This window comes from Lactuca saligna, chromosome 9 (assembly GCF_052625555.1).
Source record: "Lactuca saligna cultivar CGN05327 chromosome 9, ASM5262555v1, whole genome shotgun sequence".
Lineage (NCBI taxonomy): Eukaryota > Viridiplantae > Streptophyta > Magnoliopsida > Asterales > Asteraceae > Lactuca > Lactuca saligna.
Genome location: NC_136425.1, coordinates 84,428,344 through 84,449,867, shown reverse-complemented (window position 1 = coordinate 84,449,867; position 21,524 = coordinate 84,428,344). Strand labels below are relative to the sequence as shown.

Here is a 21,524-nt window from a genome sequence, read left to right as displayed (position 1 = left end):
AGGTTTGCTCTGACAGACCCATTATCTCGTCTGCATTATCGATAGGAGCGGACCAAAACTAGTTATCACAACCTTCAGCATTGTCTTTGTCAACCAGGATTTGTAGTTTAGTTGTTTGTTTTCCAGTGATCCCTGTGACAGCGTAAACCTGTTTGGCACGGTTTGAACCTTCTGGTAAACCGTTGCTTTCTCTTTGAGTTTCTTTTACTTATCCCTTGACAAACATGCATATTCAACAGAATTTTCTGATATTAGGGGTTTCTCGGTTTCGCTTTTCATGAACTCAGAGCAATCAACTTCGTCTTCCACCGAAATTTTACTCATCTCACTTTCCTCATCAAATTCAGATGTATTTTCTACATTCATTTTATGTTCGGTCATTAATTTTGAGTTTGAAGAGTCACATGATTGTATGGTCTCTATCTTAATTTTTAGCTTATCATTTTAGTCTAAGAGCCTTTTAAGCATGCATTTGTGTTCTTTTGAGTCAATGAAAGACTCAATTTTGTCCATACCGATTTTATAAGTGACCGAACTCTCTTTTGAGGACATTATGGATTCATATTCAGCAATGACCTCATCCTCCTTAAACTCAAGGAATGGTAAGATCATCTTATGAATCTTTTTCCCTATTTCACAATGTAAATGCAACTGAGTAATATTTGTATATAAGCGTTTAGTAACTAAGCAAAAGATGTTTCTTTGTTTTAAAAACTTCAAAATGTCTCTCTGCAAATAGATAATCTCATCCGTTTCCCTAATTAACTCCGTCTCTTTCAGCTCAATACACATGCTTCTCTCCTCACTCTTCGATGACTCCCTGTTGAGTTGGTCAGTTAGGTTAGAGTTCGTTAAGCGAGTTTGCATGAAACTACTACTGAGATTAGCAAATTTAAATTTAAGTTCGTTTAATTCTTCTTCATAATTTGTGACGGGAACTTTAAGAGATTCAAGGATGGATTGTACCTTTTCGATCAACCAATCGCAGTCGTTAATCTTTTCACTCATGGGCTTTGCTACGAAACACTTGTCCTCCTTCAAGTTCTGCTCCTTACGCTCATCTTCTGTTGGTACACCTGCAGTCACCATTAAGCATTTCCCAGCCAAACCGTTAACTTCCTCTCTTGCCACATATGCTTTGCCATGCGTAGGCTTCCTCACTTCTTCATCCTCAGAGTCTGTTGACCAGACTTCAACGCCTCCAAACTCATCATCGACCATATTCTTCTGCACGATCAAGACATTCATAGAATTGTAAGTTGCTTTCCTTTACATTAGCTCTTCCAGCTTTCACTCATGATAAGCCTCATCATCTTCACCATCCCTTTTCTCTTCCATCTTTCGTAACATGCAATCTTTGACAAAGTGATTCTTTCCATGACAATAATTGCAGTCGTATCTAGAATCTCCTACTAGCTTGCTATCTTTCTTATCATCATCCATTTAAGATACGTTCTTCGATTCTTCTTTCACCTTCTCGGAGCTGTAACTTCCTTGTCGGTTTTGGTTTTTATTGGTAGGAAATTTCCTTCTTGCAAACTTCTTAGGATTGGAGACCTTCATTGCATATTCTTCACCCATCAGGTCACACTCAGACAGATATGAGTCATCTTCTTCTTCCGTCACATTCTTCCTTTTTGAGATAAGGGCTAAAGAGCCCATGCCAGACACCACCTTTCCTTCTTTTGTTACTGTGCTTTCATGGGATTTCAAAATTCCCATTAGTTTTGCCAGCAAGTAAGACTTGAATTGTTCACGAGCCTTTATAGTTGAGACCATTACCATCCACTCAGGTCTCAAGCCATTCATAAACATGACTTTCTGCTCAATCTCCTTTCTTTCAATACCATGCTTCATCATCTTGTTGAGCAGATGATTATAGCAATCAAATGTCAGAAGAAGAGTCTCATCAGGTTTTTGGGCAAAAGCACCAAACTTAGAGAGTAGCAAGGTTTGTGTCGAGTGCTCCAGATCCTCATTAGTCGAATACAATTCTTTCATCCTGTCCCATATTTCCTTTGCGGTAGTGCATGCACTCACCAGATGGAAGGTATTGGCTTGTAGGGAAAATCTGATCATCCTTAAGGCCTTAAGATTGCACTGCTGCTTTTGTTTTTCATCTTATGGGATCTTCTCTACGTCCACTAAGAGCTTATTGTACTCCTTTTGAGTCTTTACAGTCCTACTTGTTCCTGCATGAACAAACGGACCGATTGTAATAGCTTCCCAGATGAGATACCCATTGTCTTCAGATCCGACCATGTAATCTTCAAACTGATGCGTCCACACTCCATAGTCTTGAGTGTAAAGAATGGGAACTCTTGTGGATGATCCAATGTTATTTGATATATTGATGGGATTGCTTTGAGAGTCTTCATGCGACATGATGATCTTGTGCTCTGGATCTTCTAGAATCAGACTGCTAAACTTGAGATTACGGTTTTATCAAACACTAAAGTTATCATCGACAGGTAGAAGACGGCCTTTATATATTAGATAAAAAGCGGAAACACTAATGAAATCTTCACACATAAGGAATGCTTATGAGTAACAGAATCTTCTGCTCTGATACCAATTGTTGAAATAATATTCCTTAATGATTGATAGATTCAAGTAGAAAAGCAATAAATGAAACAATAAGAACACAAGAATGGTTTGAACGATGTTGAATGATTAAACTTTAACGCCCCAGAAGACCTCGATGAAGAACTTCGACTCTAGAGGTGTTTAGGGTTACAACGCAAAGATAATCAAATTATTAGCGTATTGAAGGCATACATGCATGTTATATATATATATATATATATATATATATATATATATATATATATATATATATATATATATATATATATATATATATATATATATATATATATAACCCTAATCACAGTTGGACAGGCCCAAACCGGATATACAAAATACTGACCCATGATGCAACACATAATACCCACCAATGGTGTTCATTGAAAATATCTTGAGTGTTTTGTCAGGTGGATGTATACCTAAGCTTATGAAATATTTGGGTGCAACATGATAAATTTTAGATTTACCATCCTTATACTCATGTGAGCAGCGGATTCCTAATGAATTGTCTGGAAGTCTAGTTGGCCTATTATTATATGTTTGCGTTGAGATAAACCCTAGGGTTTGGCCCATTATGATATGATTAGGTCGAGATAAACCCCAGGGCTAGGCCCATTATTGTATGTTTGGGTTGAAACATACCCTAGGCCTAAGCCCATGATTGTTTGTTGGGTTAGAATATACCCTAATGTTGGGCTCCTTATTAGTATGGTGTGTAGTGTTTTGGAGAAAATCACTAAGTTTTGTGCTTACGGTTTATGTTTAAAGTGTTTTCAGGTACATCTCGAGTTAATAGAAAGAACCTAGTTTGATCGCACTTCATCCCCTGGAGATTTATTTTGTAATGAATATTTACGAATTACTCTTATGTTTTGAGAATGGAGATAAAGAATGTGGACATTGAGATGGAGATGATGAACATTTATTTATAGGTAAGAAATAATCATCGGCAGTGGTGGGCATGAAGACAATCGTCGGCTATGGTATGACAGCACCGACGAGGTCCGTGTCCGTGTCCGGGTCCGGGTTTTCCGGTTTTTGGACACGTTTGGACCGGTACCACTTTAGTTGCGTAAAGTATAAGTAATCTACATTGATGTAAAATATTATAACTTGCAAACTTAATTTTCCAAATAAAAACAACTAACATATATTTCAAGTTCACCAACAAAAGTTAACAATTTAAACGCAAACATACAAAAATAATACCATAGCAACAAAAAACATAGTTTAAAGTTTAAACTTTAAAAGCAATCAAAACAACAAACTTCATAAACTCGTAATCTAATCTTCCATTGGCTTCTTCCCCTTATCATTGTCATCAATATGTAATATATTTAAAGCTTGTGCAATCTCTACATAAACACAAATGAAAATGTTGTTAGTATTTAATAAAAAGTAATATTGTATAAAAAAAGAACAAAGCTTGTAATTTTTTTTACCCAAAGCTATATCATCATCGTTCAAGATGTCATCAACGTTGTCAATTATCGGATTTGTAGTTTTCCTCACCCAATCTTGGGTGCATAACAAAGCTTCAATTATCAACGTCGATAAACTAGTCCGATACTCACTTACAACTCTACCACATGTGCTAAACGCGGACTCGGACGCTACACTTGAGATTTGTATCGCCAATATATCTAACAACAAAGAATTAAATTGTAATAACATTAATTTATAAATAAATTATGAAAGTATAAAAAAAAGTAATCACCTTTCGCCATCCGAGCAATTGTTGGGAACCTAATTGCATTTACTCTCCACCACCCGAGAATTGAGAAATCTTTTTTATAATTAACTATATTCTCTTTCAAATAAGTTCGTAACTCGTTATCCGTTGGATCCGAGTTGCTACCTCCCGTATAAAGAAAATCACCGAAAAAATCATTATCATCATCAACATCAATGGCTATTTGACTCGCTTCTTGTTGAGATGATCCACCGCTGTCAAATCGTTCCAAGTAGGTCATAAATAAATTTTCCATCCTATTCTCAACCTCTCAGACCATTTGACGTGCTTTTATGTCTATGCTCGCGGGGGTCAATGATGGTTCCATGTACCCGATCATTTTTTTAAAAGCATGTAACAAAAAAGGTGATTTGGTGGTAGGATCAAGTAAAACCGCAAAGTACATAAAATCATTCATCTTGTTATAGCACCCCAATACTTTTCGTATTTCGTCCTCATATCTTTTACCATATCGAGAAACATTGGTTTGGTTGACCACTTTCTTAGATGTATGTCCACATCTAAGACTTCCCTGATAAAAAGATTTACCAAAGGTTTTGATGTAGCCGAAACAAGCTCTATTTTTGTTTTGAATTTTTCAAAGAATTTCACCATTTCGGTTACAACTTCAAAGTCATAATTTTCCGGTACTCTACCGAGATCCCTTTCATATGATTTATCTGTCAAAGATACATAAACAAACAAAATTATAGTCTAAACAAAATCTTAATAATTTTGCTGAAAAGATGATATATAACTTAAAAATAAATATTACCTCTTATGCCAAATTCCGTAAATGCCTCTCGTAACTCATATGCGGACTTCAATAACTCGAAAGTCGAGTTCCATCGGGTAGGAGTGTCACCACATAGAAACTTCTTCGTTTGTAAGCCACAATCTTTCATCGCCTTCTTGAACTTGTTTATTCTTTGTGGTGACAATCTAATGTACCGTACCGCCTTTTGGATACACTCAACATGATAGTTTTGGTATTTTAGTCCATCCTTTACGATAAGGTTTAAAATGTGAGTCATACACTTAACTTGGAAATGCTTTCCACCCTCGTAAAGATTGGGCAACTTTTTGACCAAAAAGTCTATTGCCTTGTCGTTTGTAGCGGCGTTGTCCAAGGTAATGGTCATGACATTTTTCATTCCCCATCCACGAATACAATCGAGTAATTCTCGGCCCATATCCTCTCCCTTATGGCTATCTATCTCCCTAAAGTTTATAATTCTCTTGTGCATCATCCAATTCTCATCTATGAAGTGAGCCGTGACCACCATGTAAGTAGTCCTTTGACAAGAAGACGTCCAAGTGTCCGTTGTCAAATGTATAGCGGTCTTTGGGTTACTTAAAAATTAAAGCATTTTGGTTCTTTCTTCTATGTAAAATTTGGAAACATTTCGGGATATTGTATGTCTAGATGGCAACACAACCTTAGCATTAAGTGCATTGGTGTATTCCACAAAATCCTCGTTTTCAACGAACTTGAAAGGTAATTCGCCTACCACAAAAAGGTTAAGTAATGCTTTTTTGATCTTTGCATCATCGTGTTTCCATGTTTTAACACTAGTATCACCATTTGACTCCTTTTTTAGATTCAATTTGGTTTGAGTTGGATCTTGTAGCTTATTCGGGTTTTTTTGACACCGATCTATGTGTTTCAGTAAACTAGAAGTCCCATTCCTTTCCACATCCGCCTTTAGTAGCCTTTCACACCATTGACATTTTCCATATCTTCTTTCCATACCATCATCTTCTTTTATCATAACTTTATCAAATGAGTCCCAACAAGAGGATGTTTCTTTGCCACTTGTTTGTTTTTTTTTTTGTGACTTGCTTTCATTTTGCTATTTGTTCTTTTTCGTTTGTTAACATTTGATTGATCATCTTTTGCCGAATCATCAACTAAATTGATTTGTGGTGTATCCTCAATAAATTCCTCTTCATCAACATTCGTATCCTACATTACATATAGTCGCAACAAAAATGTTTTCACAATTAATCAACAAAATATAGCAACATACTTTATAACTTTCAACAAATATTAACAAAATTCAACCAAAAAACATACCCCTACATTACATACAATCACAATAAGTTTTTTTTTACCAACAAATAACCTAAATATAACAACATACTTTATGACATTCAATAAAAATTAACAAAAATCAACAAAAAAATCATAACCCTAGTTTACATGCAATCAAAACAAAAATGTTTTCACAATTAATCAACAAAAATAACGACATACTTTATAACTTTCAACAAATATTAACAAAATTCAACCAAAAAACATACCCTTACTTTACATACAATCACAATAAGTTTTTTTTTACCAACAAATAACCTAAATATAACAACATACTTTATGACATTCAATAAAATTTAACAAAAATCAACAAAAAAATCATAACCCTAGTTTACATGCAATCAAAACAAAAATGTTTTCACAATTAATCAACAAAATATAACGACATACTTTATAACTTTCAACAAATATTAACAAAATTCAACCAAAAAACATACCCTTACTTTACATACAATCACAATAAGTTTTTTTTTACCAACAAATAACCTAAATATAACAACATACTTTATGACATTCAATAAAATTTAACAAAAATCAACAAAAAAATCATAACCCTAGTTTACATGCAATCAAAACAAAAATGTTTTCACAATTAATCAACAAAATATAACGACATACTTTATAACTTTTAACAAATATTAACAAAATTCAACCAAAAAACATACCCTTACTTTACATACAATCACAATAAGTTTTTTTTTACCAACAAATAACCTAAATATAACAACATACTTTATGCCATTCAATAAAATTTAACAAAAATCAACAAAAAAATCATAACCCTAGTTTACATGCAATCAAAACACAAACTTTTTCACAATTAATCAACAAAATATAGCAGCATACTTTATAACTTTCAACAAATATTAACAAAATTCAACCAAAAAACATACCCTTACTTTACATACAATCACAATAAGTTTTTTTTACCAACAAATAACCTAAATATAACAACATACTTTATGACATTCAATAAAATTTAACAAAAATCAACAAAAAAAATCATAACCCTAGTTTACATGCAATCAAAACACAAACTTTTTCACAATTAATCAACAAAATATAGCAACATACTTTATAACTTTCAACAAATATTAACAAAATTCAACCAAAAAACATACCCTTACTTTACATACAATCACAATAAGTTTTTTTTACCAACAAATAACCTAAATATAACAACATACTTTATGACATTCAATAAAATTTAACAAAAATCAACAAAAAAAATCATAACCCTAGTTTACATGCAATCAAAACACAAACTTTTTCACAATTAATCAACAAAATATAGCAACATACTTTATAACTTTCAACAAATATTAACAAAATTCAACCAAAAAACATACCCTTAGTTTACATATAATAACAATAATTTTGTTTTGACAAGTATTCAACTAAATATAACAATATTGTTTGTTATTTCAACAAAATTTAACAAAAAAATAACCAAAAATCGTAACCCTTACTTGAATTTCATCATCATCAAGTGCAATCCAATTAGCGATCCCGGTTTTTGATTCCATTAATTGTGAATCGAGACTTGAGAGAAACCACACTTGAGAGTTGAGACTTGAGAGAAAAGAATTGGCTACTTGCGATTTGAGGTTACAGATTTCAGATTTCCGATTTCCCTTGGCTGCTTGGCATCGACTAGAGTACGAGGACTATTGCTTGGCTGCTTGGCATCGACTACTAGACTAAGACGACTATTGCAGTATTGCTTGCTGATTGCGGTGCCATTCAGGGTTCAAAAAAGACCATGGCCGATTAAGGATTTGACTTCGAACGAGAATTGAGATGGTCGACTTCGAACGAGGGTTTTTTTGGTTTGCAAATTATCGGTAATACTAATAGCCGTATCACGTGTTATGGGATAGGGAACGATCGTTTTTGCAATTGTATAACTAGGCCGATATATGTTTTTTTTTTTTTTACCATGTCCAACCGGTCCCGGACCCGGTAAAAACCGGACCGAACCGTGTACAAAACTTAGAACCGAGAACCGGCCCGGAGGTCCAAAAAAACGGTCCGGTCCGGTCCGGTTCACCGGTCCGGTCCGGGTCACCGGTCCAAACGCTCACCCCTAATCGATATGCTTCGAGATTTTGTAGGTGAGTCGGTGGGAAAAAACTAAGCATAGATCGAGCCTTGATTGATGATGGTGATGGCGTCGATGATTCGGTGACAAAAGGAGATGATAGTAAGGTAAAAGAGATCGATAGTGGGTCGGTAATGATGGGTGATGGTGGTCTGGTCAAAAAGGACGATGGTCGTCTGGTCAACAAAGGTGGCAACCAGTGTTAGATGATTTAAGGTTTTTCTATGCTAAAAAAAGTAGATATTGTATATATGGTTTATTGAGCTGGATGGTGGGGATTATTATTATTTTTCTATTTTAAATTTTAAAATAATAAATAAATTAAAAAAGAAATATGTAAGGGTACAATAGTCTTTTTGCATCATGGAGGGATCAAGAACGTAACAAAATCATACCCTAAGGACTATCCGAATTTTAAAAAAAAAAAAAAAAAAAAAAAAAAAAAAAAAATTAATAACCAAAAACGCATATTACACCAAACCAAAGGGAAATCTCGCATAATTTACTCATAATATTACGTAGGTTGTTAAATAGAATCTTGGTATTATTAGGATGCAAGTAACGTACAATGACTACGATTATTCGCCATTAAATGTAAATTATGATTCTTAATATTTATATCGCTATCATAACCGAATGAGATAGAGATATGTGTATATTATTATGCAACTTGTTGATCACAATCTTGCATTTTTATTTTTTAGGATGATTGTGTTATAAATCCTTCTTTATTATGTCACTAGGTGTAAGATACGTATATTATACAGGTTGATTAAAATACAGTTAAATATCAAGATTAAAACATTAATATATTTTAATGTAAAATTTCGAAACAAATAACCTTTCAACTAATAAACCAATAGGATCAAAAGAACCAGCAATAAGAAGATTATCCGAAATATTAATAATTGTCTAACCATCATTTAAACTACCGATATTTCCTTATGATATATCTAATAGCTAGTTTAAAAATGTTTTCTTTCTTTATTATTATGATAACTCAAACTAAAAAAAATGTATAAATATATATAATTTGACTATATTATTAAAATAATGTAATGGTGATTAAGTAGGAGTAAATAGAGAAATTATGGAATTTTAATACCAAAATTCATCACTTTGATTAGTATCATAAATTTGGACTTTTTGGTTAACTAGAAAGGTTACAAACTTTGGGATTATAAAAGGCATGGGAAATAGAGCGTAATGCCCACAAAAAAGTGCAAGAAATGTTGGGGAAACCAAAGAGAAATCGGGGTTTGAAGTTCGTGAAGGTTTTCAAAGTTATTTTAGAAATTAAGGTATGTCTCTTCGATTTGAATTTGATTAAGTTGCTTGAGTGAGTTTATAGGATTTTAGTATGTATTTTGGTTCAATCCTATGTCTCTTTTTGGCCAAGGAATAATCGAATTTGGTGAAAAACAAATGTTATGTTTTGTTAAAACAAATAGTGAATTTAAACTTGTTTTATAATAAGTTATTCAAGATTTAGTATATAAATATGTTAGTATGAAATGGAGATGATTAACGGTGGTTTTATAAATTTTATTTGACAACAGTTTTTAAGTTTTACTGAGATAAAATGGTCAAAAACGTTTTCATTGTTCGGGTAAAGAAGAAAAGATTACCGATATTTTGTTGAAACGGTTTTCTTATTGTTTCAAATGATAAAAATGATATTTACATAAATCGTCCCACTATTGTTGATAAGTTGGCAATTTTAGTTTTCACAAATAGGTAACAAATGTGTTACTTGTGTATCATAACAAAAGATATAAAAATAGCCCCTCCATTTTTATAATTTGACAATTTTTAGTTTTGTACATCATCACATAAATGGTTGTTATTTTAAATTTGCTACTTGATATTGATATTAGTATTACTTATTGTTATTATTCAAACAAAGTCATTGTTTTAAGGTTTAGTTATTTTGACATTTGAGTATTAAATCTTTTACGGGTAAAACTGTTGGAATAGTGTCTAAGGCTGTAACTATATTCGGTTGTGCATAGTCCTTTTGGGTTGCCTTCACCATAGCAACTTGAAGGATGATTTGTTAAGAGAGAGTAAATATTATAAGAAATAATATTTAGCTATTTGATTAATATAAGTCATAAATTAATTGGTATTAATTTGGTGACTTAAAGAGATTAATTAAATAAGAGGGTATAAACTGTCAATTGTTTGATAGTTAAGCTTTAGACTGTAAATCCATTAGGGTTGACCTTGGACGGATTCTAGGAGCTTTAGGATAGCTCAAAATCGTCCATAGGGTTATCTATGGAATGGATTTGGATAGCCTTAAGAGAAGATTATCCAATTAGGGTTTAGAGTGAAACCTTAAGGAGTCTACAAGTATAAATAGGCCCTTGGGATGTGGAATTCGGGTACAACCTTTCAGAACCTAAAGCAAGGAACCTCTGGCCGAATTCCATCCCCTCTCCTCTCTCCTAAATCATCTTGCTTGCTATTGGTGTTTGTAAACCATTAGAGGAGTGACAATTGTGACTCTAGAAGCTCCAAGACAACAAGATCAACAAGGAACTCAAAGGTATGATTCTAGATCTGTATTAATGTTGTTGTTTAACCTAATTAGCCATTAGAAGTCTTGGATTCAAAATCATGTTTATTAGAAAGCCTAGATCCAAGCATTAGGGTTTTGCATGCGCACATAGGAAAGTTCTTATGGCTAAAACCCAACAGTGGTATCAGAGCTTAGATTGGTTTTCTTTAAATTGTTGCTTGAATAACTGAAACAAACCTGAAAAATTCGAATTTTTGGGTTTTGAGTCACTGACTCGTCGAGTTCCATGGTGGACTCGTCGAGTAGGCCTGACTCGTCGAGTCCCCTTGTGCACTCGGCGAGTCCAAGCGTCAGATAGGGCCAGATTCGGGATTTCTTTGTGTTTATCTTATCCAAACTTTCCATAAACTAATTAGATCAATATGAATCCGATTTTTTGATAAATATAAGTGTTATCTTGATCTAGTTAAAGGTAATTATCAACTAATTAAATATTTAGTTTCTTTATATGATAATTAATTAATTGTTTTAATTATTTTTGGTAATTATCCTCAAAGAAATCAAAGATAAATCAAATAAAGATAATTAAGATATTAATTGTTAATTGAAATTATTTGTTATTTGATCCTCCATGTTTTTAAATGTTTAAAACCTACCCTATAGTTTTGAAATTTATATTTGTGATTAAAAGCATTAATTTAGACAACTTAAATTTCAAACCCTAGATTTTGAAAAGTTTAAAATACAACCCTATACTTATATGATATTATTAGAATAATATATATATGTATAACTAAATGCTAGTCTTACCGCTAGTAGGCCTCATTCACGAAGCCGATCTATAAGGTGGGTATAAGGTTGCGGCCTATAAAATGGCGCTTAATGGGTGTACACTCACACCCACCACTTGCTTGATTGGTGGAGGGTCGTTAGCCGAACGGGTAGGATAGGGCAACCTCATCCTCTCATTAAAAGTATAATAAGAAATACGAAGTAACTAAACTTTCTTTTAAAATTTCCCAATCTTAGTTACTTTAGGAAAAGTGAATTGATGCAATCCCATGAAATTACACTTTGCACCTTGCTAAGATGTTAGTGGAGCGTGTGTGGTTTACCGGCACACTAATTGGTTCTAAGCGAAGGTGGCAAAGGGTGATTCATTGTTTATCATAGTTCGATGGAGCGTGTGTGGTTTACCGGCACATCGAATAGGTGATCGTAACAATGAAGGCACCATGTAAATTTGCATGGTAATTCACACCCGCTTTGTGATCCTCGGCATCCCAGTCACAAACAAGAGGGGCATATCGAGATTTAAACATGCCATTGAATAGTTCAATGAATCTCATCCGAACCTAGGAATTCTCAAAAACACTTAGGACTAAAAGTTTAAGTTTTGTAATGGAGAATTAGTGAATCGTCATTCACTTACCTTCAATTTATTTGCATATTGGATTACGGCATCCCTTTTCTAGTATGTAAATGTCATTGTTGGATCCTAGCCCTAATTTTCTTATTGGGTGATAATTAGGGATTCTTGTTCTAATCTATCTTTGTCCTTTCTATAGATGTCAAACGCAAACAACGCTGCTGCTAGTTCTTTCACGTTGATGAGCCTTTGCCAAAAGGTCACCTTCGATGGAACGAACTTTGGCGAATGGATAAGATACATTCGCACCATTGCTCGCTATGAGGATAAAGAGTATGTCCTCGACGAGAAGCTCGAGAAAATCAACCCCGAAGTTGCTACTCCCGCTGAAATCACCGCCTTTGAAACTCATGAGCGAGATGCGACGAAAGTACATTGCATCATGATCGCCACCATGAACTCCGAATTCCAAAAGTCCTACGAGGACATGTATCCATACGAGATGCATCAAGACTTGTTGGAGAGGTACCACCAAAACGCGAGACAAGAGCGTTACGAGATCTTCACTAACATGATTTCCGCTAAGATGGGTCATGGAGAATCTCTTACCGTGCACTTGCAAAAGATGCAAAGGTATGTCGACCGCCTTCGCAAGTTAAATGTTGACTTCGGCGAAGACTTGGCGATCGACATGGTGCTTCACTCTTTGCCTCCGATGTATAATCAATTTAGGATGACCTACCACATGAACAAAGAGGAGGTCACTCTAAGTAAACTCCAAGGTCTCTTAAGGGTTGCTGAGAGCAATTTCAAGGACAAGTCTGTTGCACCAACTCCCAATCCGTCTGCTGCTCCTGTCTTGGCTATTGGTCAAGGGAAGGGAAAGAAGAGGAAAGCTTCTTCAAATAACTATCGAAAGGTAAAAGCCCGAGATGGTTCCTCTTCTAGTGGGACCAAAGTTGATCCCTCTAAGCCCTGCTCTAACCCGAAGGAGGCAGAGTGCCACCACTGCCACAAGATAGGACATTGGAAGCGAAGCTGCCCGGACTACCTGCAAGCCATCAAGGAAGGAAAGATCAAGCCATCTTTCGCAGGTATATATGCAATAAAATCTAACGATTCTAATCATGCTATTTCTTGGGTTCTTGACACCGGTTGTGGTTATCACATTTGTTCTAATGTGCAGGGACTAAGAAGAAGTAGGGATGTGGAGCAAGGAAGGATCAATCTAATCATGGGGAACAGAAGATCGTCGCCTGTGACCAAGATTGGAGTGTATTCTTTAGTGCTTAAGAATAGTTTAGTTTTAGATTTGAACAATTGTTGCTATTCGCCAGAAATGGCTAGAAACATCATTTCATTTCATGGTTTATATAGACAAGGTTTTAGATTTTCTTTTAATAATGAGAATGGTTCTATTTTGGCTTATCTAAATGGTGTCTTTTACTTTGAAGCTATACCATGTAATGGAATATATGAAACTGTTATGATTGTTGATAACTTAGGAAATGATGTTTTGAATATTGATTCTTCCACTAGTATGGATAAAGCATCCTTATGGCATTGTCGTCTTGGACATGTTAACAAGAAACGCATAGCCCAACTCCAAAAGGATGGAGTGTTGGAGTCATTCGACCTTAGGGAAGATGACACATGCGAGTCTTGTTTGCTTGGAAAGATGACTAAGTCACCCTTCACGAGCACTTGTGAAAGGGGTGAGGGACTATTAGACCTAATACATACCGATGTATGTGGACCTTTTAGATCAACCACGAAGGATGGGAACCGCTTCTATGTGACCTTTACCGATGATTATAGTAGATATGGGTATATCTATTTAATCAAGCAAAAGTCAGAAACCTTTGAAAAGTTCAAAGAGTTAAAGAATGAAGTGGAGAATCAATTGGGCAGGAAAATCAAGATGCTTCGATCCGATCGAGGAGGAGAGTACCTAAGTCTTGAATTCCACGATTATCTCAAGGAGTGTGGAATAGTTTCGTAATTGACGCCTCCTAGGACACCGCAGTTGAATGGTGTGGCAGAAAGGCGTAATCGAACCTTATTGGATATGGTTCGCTCTATGATGAGTCGTGCTTCACTACCTATCTTCTTTTGGGGGTATGCCTTAGAGACTGCCGCCCATATCCTTAACCGAGTCCCTACTAAGAAGGTTGCCAAAACACCTCACGAGATGTGGACGGGGAAAGCTCCCTCGTTGGCACATATCAAGGTTTGGGGTTGCAAGGCTTTCGTAAGACGAGATACTCACGACAAGCTTGAACCTCGAAGTGAGCGATGTATTTTCATCGGCTACCCGTAAACTTCCTTTGGATATCTCTTCTATAGACCGAAAGATAATGTTATCTTTGTTGCGAGGAGAGGAGTTTTCCGAGAGCGAGAACTCATAAGCCAAGGAGACAGTGGGAGGCAAATCGAACTTGAAGAGATTCAAGAATCGATAGATGAAGGAACCTCTACCGCTGGCATTCAACCCGAGGAGGAAACTCCGGTTGAACCGATTGACGAATCCTTACCTCTTAGACGTTCCGATAGAGTTAGAGTTCATCCCCAGTTTTATGGTTTTCATATTACTACCGAAGGGGACACGTATATTAGTGATGGTACACTAGTAAATCTTGATGAACCTAATAGCTATAAGGAAGCCATGGCAGGCCCGGAGTCTGCGAAATGGAAAGAGGCGATGGATAGCGAGATCCAATCCATGTACGATAACCAAGTTTGGAATTTGGTTGATTACGTGCCCGAACGTAAGACCGTAGGGTGCAAGTGGATCTTCAAGAAGAAGACCGACGTGGATGGGAACGTACACACATACAAAGCGCGATTGGTTGCGAAGGGCTTTACTCAAACTCCCGGAGTTGACTATGATGAGACCTTCTCACCAGTTGCAAAGATTAAATCTATTAGAGTGATGCTAGCGATTGCCGCATTTCATGATTATGAGATTTGGCAAATGGATGTCAAGACCGCTTTCCTTAACGGAAAGTTGGCTGAGGATGTTTACATGGCTCAGCCAGAGGGGTTTGTGGATCCGAAGCATCCGAATAGAGTGTGTAAGCTTGAGAAGTCAATCTATGGACTTAAGCAAGCGTCTCGCAGATGGAATCTTTGCTTCGATGAGAAAGTCAAAGAGTTTGGATTTGTACGAAGCGAAGACGAATCTTGTGTATATGTCAAAGCCAGTGGGAGTGTAGTAAGCTTCCTCGTTCTATATGTCGATGACATATTACTCATAGGAAACGACATACCGACTCTGCAGGAGGTTAAGTCCTGGCTCGGGAAGTGCTTCGCTATGAAGGACCTCGGAGAGGCTTCTTACATTTTGGGAATAAGGATAGTAAGAGAAAGAAGTAAGAGACTAATTGGACTTAGTCAGAATACTTACTTGGAGAAGGTACTAAAACGTTTTAGTATGGAAAACTCAAAGAAGGGAGAACTACCGATACAAGGAAATGCCAAGTTGAGTAAGACTCAAAGTCCGAGTACCGAAGCCGAGATAGCAGAAATGAGCCGAGTACCATACGCTTCCGCAGTTGGCTCAATCATGTACGCTATAACTTGTACTCGCCCTGATGTAGCCTTCGCTTTAAGCATGGTTAGCAGATATCAAGGGAATCCTGGCAAAGCACATTGGATTGCGGTGAAGAACATCCTTAAGTACCTTCGGAGGACGAAAGAATGGTTCTTAGTCCTTGGAGGGAGTGATGACTTGAAGGTGCAAGGGTATAGTGACGCCAGCTTTCAAACCGACAGGGACAACTATCGTTCGCAGTCGGGCTGGGTCTTTACCCTAAATGGAGGAGCAGTGACATGGAAAAGTTCCAAGCAGGAAACCGTAGCTGATTCAACGTGCGAATCAGAGTACATCGCAGCAAGCGAAGCGTCGAAGGAGGCAATATGGCTGAAGAACTTCATCGGTGATCTTGGAGTTGTACCGGCCATAAAGGAGCCCATGGAGATTTTCTGTGATAACGAAGGTGCGGTTGCCTTGACCAAGGAACCGAGGGATCATGGTAGATCTCGACATATCGACAGAAAATATCACTTCATTAGACATCGTGTAGAAGAAGGACAACTCATAGTGAAGAGGATATCATCAGAAGACAACCCAGCAGATCCGCTTACGAAGGGACTGAGTAGGGTTAAGCACTTGCAGCATGCTAGGAGTATTGGGCTGAAGGATGATATTAGCATAGATTAGATAGTATTAGAAACGTATAATAGATAAATGTAATTAACATTTGATGATTAAATAAAGGAGTTTTATTTATAAGTAAAGTTACTATCACATGTTAATTGTTTAACTATTGTTTCACTTTGCATGTTTTGACTTCCAGAATAATTGAGGTTATTAGGAATAATCGAATTATTCAAATGGTCCACAATCGTTCATATGTTGGGAGTAGATATGAATGAAGATTGTCATGAATTGGTGTGTAGAATGTCTAAATGGTGTTAGACATAGCAAGGGTTGCTGCAACGTTCATGAGTGCTTATGAACTGGTTTTGAGCATTGGAATAAACCCGCGCTTGCTGGAATCACCTTATGGAATACGATATAAAAGGTGATCGCGAGACGATAATATCATATGGTCTTAAAACCTAGATATATGGTTTATTATTTGTTAATTGATTGTGCATTGATAATGCGAAAACGCATCAGTAACTTGATGTTATAAAACGCATTGTTGTGTATAGTTGGTTAATGAATAAGTAAATGCATATAAGTCGAAGTTTATCTGTAAATTTTATCCTAAGAGGATAGAAGAGATATCTTGGCCACTCGATGATTTGATTTGACTTATGTGCCGGGCCCGGTCAGAACTGAATTGATGTGTTCGATTAAGTTCTATGTCAAATAAATCGAAGATCGAGAAATCTAAATGCTAGACTAACCATTCCATAGGATTGTCAGCATGATATCTAACAGAGGACTGTACGATCCCTTATCTAAAGGAGATTGATTAGATCAGAGTTGACAGCGTCTTTGAGAGCTACGATTGCAAACCGAATTGTACTTGTATAGTTACTAGACTTATCCAAGTGGGAGACTGTTGGAATAGTGTCTAAGGCTGTAACTATATTCGGTTGTGCATGGTCCTTTTGGGTTGCCTTCACCATAGCAACTTGAAGGATGATTTGTTAAGAGAGAGTAAATATTATAAGAAATAATATTTAGCTATTTGATTAATATAAGTCATAAATTAATTGGTATTAATTTGGTGACTTAAAGAGATTAATTAAATAAGAGGGTATAAACTGTCAATTGTTTGATAGTTAAGCTTTAGACTGTAAATCCATTAGGGTTGACCTTGGACGGATTCTAGGAGCTTTAGGATAGCTCAAAATCGTCCATAGGGTTATCTATGGAATGGATTTGGATAGCCTTAAGAGAAGATTATCCAATTAGGGTTTAGAGTGAAACCTTAAGGAGTCTACAAGTATAAATAGGCCCTTGGGATGTGGAATTCGGGTACAACCTTTCAGAACCTAAAGCAAGGAACCTCTGGCCGAATTCCATCCCCTCTCCTCTCTCCTAAATCATCTTGCTTGCTATTGGTGTTTGTAAACCATTAGAGGAGTGACAATTGTGACTCTAGAAGCTCCAAGACAACAAGATCAACAAGGAACTCAAAGGTATGATTCTAGATCTGTATTAATGTTGTTGTTTAACCTAATTAGCCATTAGAAGTCTTGGATTCAAAAGCATGTTTATTAGAAAGCCTAGATCCAAGCATTAGGGTTTTGCATGCGCACATAGGAAAGTTCTTATGGCTAAAACCCAACAAAAACTTCATTAATGAAGAAAAATATAATAATATTTTTTATTAAAGTTGTTATGCACATTCTGTTTTATATGATGAAATAATTATTGGTTGGCCAAAGGAGACATATGTGTGATGGAACCAAAACAAACGCGTAGGATGTTTTCTAGAATTACAACCTTAGAAAACTTGTTGGTTAAACGTAGGGTGCATGTCTGCAAGTAGCGTGACGACATCCGGTTAAGACCTAATGCCATCAAGGTGAGTTTTTCATGTTTTGTGGTTACTCGCACATTAATGTTTGTCATGTGTTTATTATGTGGTTTTTATTTATTTATTTATGATATGTTTTATGATAAGTATGGTTGTGTGCAAATGTTATTTTGGAATTGTTGTCTACTGTGTGTGTGTGTGTTTTTGGGACTTGTTTAGTGGGAACGGGTGGGGTGTTTAATCGTCGTGAGCATGATGGATGTGTGTGATCGGCGGGGATGGGAATTGAGATTTATACTCATTTCCTTGGATATTTAAAATACTTGAGTACAATAGATGATAATTTGTCTCAAGGAGAAGGGAAATGAATCTTTGGTTCTTTATCTGCATAATTAATCGTTCCTCTAAATTATGTCATCGGGTGATATAATTGTTGTACGATTTATTGAACATATATGATAAAACTAGTGTTTTTTTAAGTGATGAACATGTATGTGCAACACAAACTCACTAGGCCCTAGGCTTAACCATTTAAATACTTTAAATGTGCGCAACCAGGAAACTATTTAGCAAGTGGCAGAAAAAATTTCAAGGAGAAGGATTGATCCAGAAGTCAACAGAGGAATTCCGCAAAGACGTAACACCCGACGTTGTTTAGTTGAAGACTTTGTTTTATTTTATATTTTTTCCGATTTAGTTTAGTCTATAAGTAAGTGCTTAATTGATCTTAGGAGATGTTGGAACGATTATTTGTTATATAATCTATATATGAAAATTGAGGTGTTACAAGTTGGTATCAGAGAGTTGTTTAAGCAGATTAGGTGTTTCCGTAAACACTTAAGCTTAGACGGAAGGAGCGAGAGGTAACCTAGCAACTAATTTAGACCATATCTTACTAGTAGGCATCATGTCCTCATGGATATCACGGAAGCTTACTTAGGTAACACTAGAGCGGGAAGACATTCTAATTTGGAGCCGATGTTTCTGCACCTGAAGAAGTACTAGAGACTCTTGTAAACCCTACTTCCAATTGTTGGCGCTGTTAGGGTCAAGGTAGAGGTAGGTGTAAGGGAAGAGGTCTAGGAGTCATCATAGCACTGATACGAGCACAATTGGTGAAATTGAGCTCTAACTCCAATCGAGGTCGTGGTCGGGGTCAAGATTGCGGACAAGGTCGTGCAACAAATATGGTTACGCGAGAATAATTAACTGATAAGATTGCTCAAGATATGTTAGCTACATTGTCGAATGTAAATGTTTAGGACCGAGATGCACTATAGAATGTGAACGGTGATAATAGGGTTGATGAAGGGGAAGGCTATGGATATGGTATGTCGCTATAATTTCTGACCCTAGTGTTGCACTACGATCACAGAAAGATGTAAACGACAAATGATAAGGTAATTGTTACAAGACGTTCATGACTTGTAAACCACGAACATGTCGTGGGGACGCTGATCCTATCCTATCATCAACGTGGATAATAGAGATAGAGGAAACATTTGATTCCGATTAGTGTGCAAATAAGGACAATGTGGTTTATGTCGTGACGATGTTTAAAAATGAGGCTTTATATTGATGGGGAGGGTAAAAGAAGTTAGGGTGTTGGATACAATCAATAGGATGTCATGGCATGAGTGTGCCAGAATCTTTAGAGAGATGTTTTGTCCTCGAACGACGATCAAGCAATTGGAGGAAGAATTCTTGAGGATGGAACAAGGAAATGTGATAGTGAGAGAGTAAACCAACAAGGATGAAAGAATTTAATAGTAGTTGCAAGATCTGCTTGATAAGGTTTTTATTCGACATAGTACATCACCATGGGTGCACTAGTAGTGCTCGTCACGAAAAAAAGAGGGGACGATATATATGCGCATGGATTAGCAAAAGTCAAAGAAGGTGTAAGATCGTTACAAATTATGGAAGATTAACGTTGTCACTTATTCACTAAGTCGTATGTAAGGAAGGAAGCAAGTAAGATTTATTTGATGAAGATTGATGTAACATTCGGTGTATTGGGTGGACTGAAAGAGTAGTCGGAAGAATCCTCAGTAAAGGAGAAGTGGAAAGTTTTTTAGAATTGTTTTCCTAATATATGATTAAACGTTTAATGAGGAAATGGGAGTATGATAGCCGGGAACATAACGGGTGTGGTGTGACCGGCGGGAGATAGGAAATTTAAACGTTACTCATTTCCTTGGATACTTAAATGCTTGAGCACAACGGACGGGTTGTGCCAAGTGGGAAGGGAAGCGAACCATTGGTTCTTTCTCTGGATATATGAAATGCTCCCTTAAACTGTGTCATCGGGTGAAATGTACGTAACGGAAAAGTTAGTTAAGTTGTGGGTTGATAAGATGGTTCAATTGTCTATTTATGACCAGAACCTAAATTTTATATCATCATTTTGGAAGAGTTTACAATGAGAAATGGATTATCTGTTCATGAAGTTAATGAATGTGTAGATATAACTCATGAAAGCACAATGAAAGTAACGACATGGGGAAACATATGAGATAATAAGACCAAATACCCTTATTTGTTTTTTTAGTTCAAATTCCGAGGACGGAATTTTTCGAAGGGGGGAAGTTTCTGATAACTCAAACTAAAAAAATGTATAAATATATATAATTTGACTATATTATTAAAATAATATAATGGTGATTAAGTAGGAGTAAATAGAGAAATTATGGAATTTTAATACCAAAACCCATCACTTTAATTAGTGTCATAAATTTGGACTTTTGGGTTAACTAGAAAGGTTACAAACTTGGGCATTATAAAAGGCATGGGAAATAGAGTGTAATGCCCACAAAAAAGTGCAAGAAATGTTGGGGAAACAACACAGAAATCGGGGTTTAAAGTTCGTGAAGGTTTTCAAAGCTATTTTAGAAATTAAGGTATGTCTCTTCGATTTGAGTTTGATTAAGTTGCTTGAGTGGGTTTATAGGATTTTAGTATATATTTTGGTTCAATCCTATGTCTCTTTTTGGCCAAGGAATAATCGAATTTGGTGAAAAACAAATGTTATGTTTTGTTAAAAGAAATGGTGAATTTAAACTTGCTTTATAATAAGTTATTCAAGATTTAGTATATAAATATGTTAGTATGAAATGAA

At 35.9% G+C, this 21,524-nt stretch overlaps 2 protein-coding genes across 2 annotated transcripts; both read right to left on the bottom strand.

The window, feature by feature from the left end:
• Positions 1-4,259: 4,259 nt before the first annotated feature.
• On the bottom strand, positions 4,260-5,604 carry LOC145016544 (zinc finger BED domain-containing protein RICESLEEPER 3-like). The gene is made up of 4 exons (XM_078974827.1): positions 5,094-5,604; positions 4,931-4,998; positions 4,651-4,850; positions 4,260-4,533 (listed from the first exon to the last, which is right to left on the bottom strand). Exons 1-4 carry the CDS (start codon positions 5,602-5,604, stop codon positions 4,260-4,262), a joined length of 1,053 nt encoding a protein of 350 aa, XP_078830953.1.
• Positions 5,605-5,679: 75 nt separating this feature from the next.
• Positions 5,680-6,090, bottom strand: LOC145016543 (uncharacterized). Its single transcript, XM_078974826.1, has one exon. It carries the CDS (start codon positions 6,088-6,090, stop codon positions 5,680-5,682), a length of 411 nt encoding a protein of 136 aa, XP_078830952.1.
• Between the last annotated feature and the right edge of the window lie 15,434 nt (positions 6,091-21,524).

Excerpts from the sequence above, each read along its gene's own strand:
- LOC145016543 (XM_078974826.1), bottom strand. The coding sequence starts at position 6,090 with ATGATAAAAGAAGATGATGGTATGGAAAGAAGATATGGAAAATGTCAA.
- LOC145016544 (XM_078974827.1), bottom strand. The coding sequence starts at position 5,604 with ATGGTGGTCACGGCTCACTTCATAGATGAGAATTGGATGATGCACAAG. Across the intron at positions 4,851-4,930 it reads TTGAAGTTGTAACCGAAATG|GGAAGTCTTAGATGTGGACA; the intron begins GTGAAATTCTTT and ends TCTTTTTATCAG. Across the intron at positions 4,534-4,650 it reads GCTTTTAAAAAAATGATCGG|CGGTGGATCATCTCAACAAG; the intron begins GTACATGGAACC and ends ACGATTTGACAG.